At 31.8% G+C, this 8,051-nt stretch overlaps 1 protein-coding gene and 1 long non-coding RNA gene across 2 annotated transcripts; both read right to left on the minus strand.

Moving 5' to 3' along the window:
* Positions 1 to 38: 38 nt before the first annotated feature.
* Positions 39 to 6,223, minus strand: LOC100864932 (uncharacterized). Its single transcript, XM_003690350.4, has one exon. It carries the CDS (start codon positions 4,032 to 4,034, stop codon positions 1,428 to 1,430), a length of 2,607 nt encoding a protein of 868 aa, XP_003690398.2. The 5' UTR covers positions 4,035 to 6,223; the 3' UTR covers positions 39 to 1,427.
* Positions 6,224 to 7,060: 837 nt separating this feature from the next.
* Positions 7,061 to 7,488, minus strand: LOC147658778 (uncharacterized). The gene is made up of 2 exons (XR_015290824.1): positions 7,377 to 7,488; positions 7,061 to 7,213 (listed from the first exon to the last, which is right to left on the minus strand). It is a non-coding gene; the product is annotated as an uncharacterized LOC147658778 (long non-coding RNA).
* Between the last annotated feature and the right edge of the window lie 563 nt (positions 7,489 to 8,051).

The raw sequence follows: 8,051 nt of genomic DNA on the forward strand, positions 1-8,051 counted from the left end.
GAAATCATCTAAAAAACTCGTATTGAAATACTCGTATATATTCAAACATATTTCTTATTTATTTCTTTTCTCTTTCACCTTTTCTCTCTCTCTTTTTTTCCTTCCCTTTTTTCTTTCTTTTTTTTTTTTTTCGTTCAATTTTCTTTTAAAAAAATATGTTTTTCGTTATAACGAATACAAATGCAAAAACTGCATTTTCAATCTATTGCCACACGAATCTAATTTTGATTAGTTGTTTATCGTAGATAATATTTAACTCTATCATCGTAACATTCATTACATTATCATACATTTGTTTAGAAATTACGAAAAGCGAGCAACAAATTCGTTTAAATAACAACAAGTAAGAGAATTATTAATAAAATAACAGGGCAAGAAATAAATGACGCATGGCACCCTGAATGTAGCCAGTTGGTTATTAAAAATATCTATAAAAGATATACTTAAATATTTATATAATGAAGCGAATTAACTCGTAAAATATTATATACATATGTATACTTAAAAAATTATAATATAAAAATCACGTGAATATCTCTCTTTCTTTCTCGCTCGCTCATTCATTCCTTCTCTCTTGCTCTCTCGCTTTCTCTCATAATGAAAATTTCGCAGTGTATATTGTCGCTTTATACTTTGCGTAGAAGTTTAAAACTCTAAATATGTTTTTAAATTGTTTGTACGAACTTTTTATACAAACAATATGGCACTCGATGCATAATTAACTTATCACATAGAAATGATGGGAACAAATTTATTCGTTCAATCTATCTATCGTTTTACGTGTAACTCGTTATTACTTTTACAACATATATGTAACGTAATAACTAATAATAAGCTTTAATATCGTTAAAATATATATCAGTCAATCGTATATTTTATTTTTTCCAGTACGAAATGAATAACGTAAAACGGTGCACGCACAAAATGATCAATGAGTTATTCGATTGTTATTACGAATGTTGCGTTTGCACTTTGGACTAGCAAATACTTATTTTTATATTAAATGAAATTATTTATATGTAATCGAAATAATTTTAATAAATAATCATTAACACTTTTGGTATTTAGATAATGTATAATACGAACGAATATTATTACTAAATAATATATTGATTGACGATGAACACGTGCTACGAATATTCTTATTCTGCACGTGTTCAAATCTTTCTTTTCTTTTTTTTTTTTTTCGTTCATCTCTAACTTGTTTTTATTCACATAGTCGCGAACGGTGCGTTATACGTATAAAGTTATAGAAAAATTATATAGTGTAAAAAGAGGGAACAGTCTTTGATTTAAAAAGCCTCGATTTAGGATGAAATAATTTCCAAGAAGTTTAAAGTATATTTGTATCTTCTAATCTTTGGTAAATATTTAGTAGCGTTAACCATATATGATTAAAATATTATTGAAATAACTAGGAATTTTATTTAAGTAGCGGTAAGTGTTTCCAGGATATCTTCGGGTGTTTTATTCAATTTGCGAAAATGTTCCCAATGTTCTTTGGGTACGGTCCACTTGAGAAATATCTCGAGATTCTTGGTGAGAGTTTCGAGTTCCGAAAGACCGTTACTCACGACCGGATCTTTGCCAGCGGATAACAAAGAGTCATAAAGAACCTCGTCGATTAATCGTTTGCCAAATCCTAATTCGTCCAATCTTTCTTGTTTGCTAATCCTCTTAAGAAGTACAGCGAGCAACAATCTCATCCTCTCGACAGACATTATTTTATATTTGGAGGGAGGGGAGGAGGATTTGTCGGTGATTATTTCATTGGAGAGCAGGGACGACGTTGTCGATTGTAAGGTCATCGAAACTGATGTTGTCGGTATTATCGTTGCCGTTATCGAGTCCATTCGATTATTCGAAACGTCGTGTTCACTTTTAGATTCAGGATGACAGGTTTTCTCGTGACATTCCAAATCATTTTTGATTCTAAAGAAACTCTTACACTTTTTACAAGCGTATGGCTCATTTCGACCGTGGATGCATTTCATATGCTTCTTCCAGTGGGGTAGTTGTGTGAAACCGGCGTTACATTCGGCACATTTAAACGGCCTTTCACCGGTATGTCTTCTTGTATGAAGTTTAAGAGCTGTTGAATGTGCAAATGCCTGCCAACAAACCAAACATCTGAATGGTCTTTGTCCTGAGTGTGTTCTTTGATGGACGGTCAATTGAGATTTTTGAGCGAATCTTTGACCACACGTAGCGCAACCGTGTGGCCGATCGCGCGCATGCGTTCTCATGTGTTGAGGTAGATGGCCCTTGAAAGTTTTGTTACATATCACGCAGAGAAAAGATTTTACATCTCTATGAAGGCATTCGAGATGTTTTTTGAGCGCGTCTCGGCGAACGAACGCGCGACCACAAATCTCACATTTATGATCTTTTTGACCATTGTGTCGCTTTACGTGCAATGCCAAATTCGCGGCACAGGTAAACGTGCCAGAACATAAACCGCAACGGTACGGTTTCACCTGACTGTGAGTACGCCGATGCTGCACCAATTGTCCTCCTCTGGCAAAACTTTTGTCGCATTCTGGACATTTATACGGCTTGAATCCGGTATGTGTTCTAACGTGTAGTTTCAATCTTTCTTTCAAAGGGAATTCTTTGCCACACTCGTCACATTTAAAGATAGGTCCCGCTCCATGTACGATCTTATAATGATTACGAAGACCTCCACTACCTTTGAATCGCGCCTCGCAAACTACACAACAATATTTTTTTTGCTGATTATCTTCTTTAGCTTTGATATCGATCTTTTCGTCTTCATCTCGCCTATCCTCGTTATCATTCAAATTCTTTTTTTTTGAATATGAGAGCGACGATGACAACAATGACGATGATAATGACGATGAGGATGACAATGACGATGACGACGACGACGACGACGACGACGACGACGATGACGATTCGATAACGACTACGTTCTTAGAGATATCTGATCCATACGATGGATTCGTATGAGCTTCTCCGACTTTGAATCGACTTGATTCCATCGTATTATTGTTTTCACTGTCTACAAGATAATTCATCGTCGTTGTATATAAATTTAACTTTGTTTCTTTCGATGAATTCTCGAGCAATATTTTCGAATTCGCTACTTTTGCATTAAATATGCCATTTTCTTCAATAGTAACGGCGATAAGTTGTTTAGCGGCTTCATCGATATTATTTTTATCCGTTATTTCGCTAGAAATTGCTATTCGATCGAATAATATTCCATCGGTAGTATTTGTATAATTCACATTTTTGTACATTCCTTCTATGTTTTTCAAGTTTGTATTGGGTTCCTGTTCTTCGTCTATCAACTCACGACGAAACACATAAATCTCATCATTTAAATGATGATTATTCTTGTCAAGATCTAAATAAGTCGTTGATTCTATTTGTTCGTCAATCCCTTTTTTATTTTCGAGATATGAATTTTCTCGTAATTTTAACCGATTCCTTGACCTTGCGTTGCCATTTTCTTCACTTTTTTGTTTTTTATTATTTTTTATTGCATCGATAATTACTCTTTTCTTTGGGAATTTTATTACATCTTTAATCATCGATTTTTTATCGATTTGCTTGCGTTTTCTTTTTCCTATATTTGATTCGTTCTCAAATCTTTGAACGTTGCGTTTCTCTTTTTCTTTTCCAATCTCGGTTTTATTAATTATATTTTTTTTATCATATTCGCAAGTCTTCTTTTGTATATTGTTTGCTTCTTCAAGCAATTGTTTGCAATTGTCTTGTAATTTTTCTCGCTCATATTGATCGATTTTTCTACAAAAAGATAAATTGGCCGAACAAAGCTTATGTTCATCGTCGTTGCAACAATTGTTGGCGATGGTGAAACTTCGAAGTATCTTTAAAGCATCGGTCGTATCAACATTCTCATCTATATCTTTAAAAATTTCATTCTCCCTGATTCGTGATTGTTTCACCGGTAATAATTCTGTCAGTTGAATTTCCTCTTGTTGTTGTTGTTGTTCGCTTTCAACTACTTGATTTAAAATATCTTGTTGCATATCAAGCGTAGCCATTTAACTTATATTTCTTTTCTATCTTATTACTCAAATATTCGTTTCTTACTCACTATTCCTTTTTTTCCTTCCCTTCCTCTCTCTTTCTCTCTCTCTCTCTCTCTCTCTCTCTCTCTCTCTCTCTCTCTCTCTCTCTCTCTCTCTCTCTCTCAACGTAATCGCAATTCTTATTATTCGCGGTCAATCTTAAAGTCGTGGAAATTTATTTTAATTTTGAAAACATTCTATTTTAATTTCTAAGAAATGTTTCTGATCTATTTCTTATAATAAAAGTTAAGAACAAAAGGAGCAATGAAACATACATGTATATAAAGTAACAATCGGATATCATATTCTTATTGTATTGATATTTTCTTTTTCTTTTTCTTCCTCCCCCTCCTTCCCTCTCTCTCTGTCCCACTCACTCTTTTTTTTTCTTCGTTCTTCCCGTATAGTTTTCTATATTAACTTTTTATATTAATAATTATTTTTATTTACAGTGAAACTAATATAAATTTTGCGAATGTCACAAATATTATAGTCTATATTTTCCAATTCTACATTCCAGTTTATCGAAATGTAGAAAGTAAAAAAACTGAAGAAGCAAGTTGAAGAAAGAGGGAAAAAGAGAGAAATTAATCTTGTGGAAATAGCTGATCGCGATCTATTCCCTTTCTTACTTACGACTCTGATGCATATTTATTAGTAATAATTTCCTTTTTCATATGCTAGCTTTCTGCAAATGCGCGTTTCGTCGGTGCGCGCATTGGAATCACCGAGACCGTTGCAAGGATATTGAAAGAAGTGGAGTAGCATTAAAAGCGATAGTTAAAGAGAAATACTTTATTAGTTACGCGAATTGAGAAATTTAGCTGCGTGTTTACAGAAAAAAAATTTTGCATACTAAGTATACAGACAAGCAAAATTTATGTTTTTAATCGAGAAAATAAACGATATTGGTGCAAGAAGAAATATTAAATGCGAAATAATAACCACCTCGACTATATAAAGAAACAACGATAGAACGACAGAGATTGTTACTCGTCGATGATGGTCGTCGCGACAATCGACTGACTGCCTCTTCCTCGCGGCAGTACGTTGCTTTCTCAACAGCGATTGCGCGCCTTTTTCCACGCAAGCGCAATTCGCGGTCGATATCGGTCTGAATTTTACCCCTCCGCTCATCCAGACACCCTCTCTACACTGCTTCAGACTCTTTCCATATCCCTTTCGTTCTTTCAATCCTCTTTCTTCAATTTTCTTTTTTTTTCTACTACTTTCTTTCGATTAATTGTCATTATCTCTCTCTTTAATACGAGTTATTTAGCCTGATTAAAAAATTATATTATTATTTTTTATATAAGATTTTTCGAAAAAAACTCACAGCTTTTACAATTCTTTCGATATACACTACTTTTAATAATATTTATAATTTTTAATAAAACATTTATTCATTTCATCCAATATAAATGAATCTATCATTTTCACAATTTTTGACATCTTCGTACTATATCTACCGTAACACGATGATTTTTTTGCAGACTTAGACTTAGAATTGTAGACTTTATTTTTTCTCTATATCTTTTCTATCTCTCATTCTCTATTACGATATTTAAGTTATTTTTCATTTTTTTATCATTTGTTCATTCAACGAACAATAGATCGCTGACGAAAAAGTCTCTTTCTCTTTCTCTTTTTTTCCTCGCTTCTTGCTTCCTTCCTTCTCTCCCTCCCTCTCTATCTTTCTCTCTCTCTCTCTCTCTCTCTCTCTCTCTCTCTCTTCCTCTCGTTTTCGTTTATTCATTGAACGATAACACGTATCAAATCAACTATGTTAACCGTATTTGATACGAATGAAAAGATCATTCTTTTAATATAATTAAATCTATACGTATATATAAATATACGTTTGTCGAGATTTTCTATGTACACATATTTGTTGATAGATAAATCTTCAATACGCGATCAATTTTACTCGATCTTTTTTGTATCGATCAAATTTCTTATTCTTTATCTTTCAATTAAGTTTAATTTGGTATCGTTTGCCGTAATAATAAAACTTTGATCAGTGTTATTAAGATTAGTTTATACACATATTCCACTACTTATATTCTTAAAGCATTCGATTAAATGTTTCTTTGGTAATATATATTTTTTTTTGGTAATAAATTCCAATATGATCGATACATTATTATTATTTTATTACGATTGGATTATCTCTGATGTTATTCGTAATATGCGTGATCCTCAGTTTTCTATAAATATAATCTTTTTCGTTCGCAATACTTTCAAAATAGAATTTTGATAAAATTCATAGTCCAATTTGTTTATTGTGTTTTTATATTTTTCGCTTGCACGTTTCGAATTTACTGTATCATTATTTCAAAGCGTCACAATTTTCTCTTTAAGAAGTAAGTCTTCCTTTCTTGACTAGATCGTATGTATGTTAACTTTGTGTGAACCAGAGTACTGTTTGATATTTTGCAATTCTGTGTCTTTCGCTTGTTTTCCTTTTTATTTCGCAATCACAGATAAAGATATATTTGTATATCAATATTTGTATACAAATAATTTCTTTTCGTTCCAATTAATAAATTGTGTTAGTAGTCTTAGGCCTCTCCCCTTTGAATCGTTCCCTTGATTAGCACGAAAAGCGAAGAACCCGCCACCATCTGAAAGAAATCAAGAGAAATACCCCTGGTATTTCTTTACTACCTGATATTAATGTAATTTAAAATAACTATCAATCATTATCGATGAATTTTTTTTTTCTATTTTTCATGTATCATCGATTAATATCAATCTCTACTTTCCAGCTGTCTTTGCTTTTAATTTTCTATTAATTAAAAATAATTTATCGAATATGAATCATTGTAATCGAATAATTTGTTTTTATTATCTATCTATCAATTATCATTCTAAATAATTGATTGCATTAGTCGTAGATAGATTAATCAAGGAAACTAATTAAAGAGATAGCCTGTTTCATGTTGCTCGAATTAAAATCGAATTGAACCAATGGTTCAACTTCGTACCATTTCTCATGATTTTTGTTTAAAATTTTTTGATCTTTCATAAGTACACAAATACTAGCTTGTACGCTCGTATATTCATGAATATAAAGATGCTTACTATAGAACTCCTGCTCTTGTTTCATCGCGACGTGACACATGCTTATGCGCCGCATTGAACTTCCCAGTCTGGAAAGAGAGACGGTTCATACATACGTATACACGTATCGCGAGATTTCGTCGTTTAACCGATGCGAATCTCTTGTTCGTTCACATTCTGCTCAAGTCCGAGAATAGGATATCTAAACGAGTTCAAAATTTTCTTTATAACAGTATCTCACTTTTTACTTACCATGTACAACTGGGCTTGGAATTTCAATGAACACTGCAAGAAGGAAGCTTCTTTGCGAAGCGTCCGCTCAATCCTACTCTTGTATCGCCATCTTCAAATCACGTTTGACTCTGTCGGTGATATTGACAAAAGCTCAATAGAAGGGCGAAACAATTCCAATGAAATACTGTACCATCTTTTTCCAATAGATGGCGCGCAAAACTCGAGTAAATTAATATATAATACACGCATATGAATAAATACATTAGCTTATAAAATATATATACGTATAAATTTATATATTTATTGCATATATAAATGATATAATGTATGTATGTATGCATTATAAATATTTATATATAATTTTTAATTAAACGTTAATAAATCTTTATATTTACTTTATCTTTACGAAATAATATTTTTTAAAATTAAAACTGAAATTGTCTCATTTACGATTTTTTTTATTATTTTTTTAAAATATATTTTTAAAAAGTCGATACAATGGACAAAAACAAAAATAGATCTAAATGTACATATAAAAAAGTACATATATAAAAAAGCTTTGAAAAAGATCAATCAATATATATATTTTTATATAATATATTATATAATTAGTAGTAAATATTTTTTGATCTACATTTAACGAATTATAATATATCACGAACGAGTTATCTGTAATATTGAACGAAAAGATAC

This window comes from Apis florea, unplaced genomic scaffold, assembly GCF_048593485.1.
Source record: "Apis florea isolate Af1SG1 unplaced genomic scaffold, ASM4859348v1 contig_1615_pilon, whole genome shotgun sequence".
NCBI lineage: Eukaryota > Metazoa > Arthropoda > Insecta > Hymenoptera > Apidae > Apis > Apis florea.

Coding starts and splice junctions, on each gene's coding strand:
- LOC100864932 (XM_003690350.4), bottom strand. CDS start 4,034: ATGGCTACGCTTGATATGCAACAAGATATTTTAAATCAAGTAGTTGAA.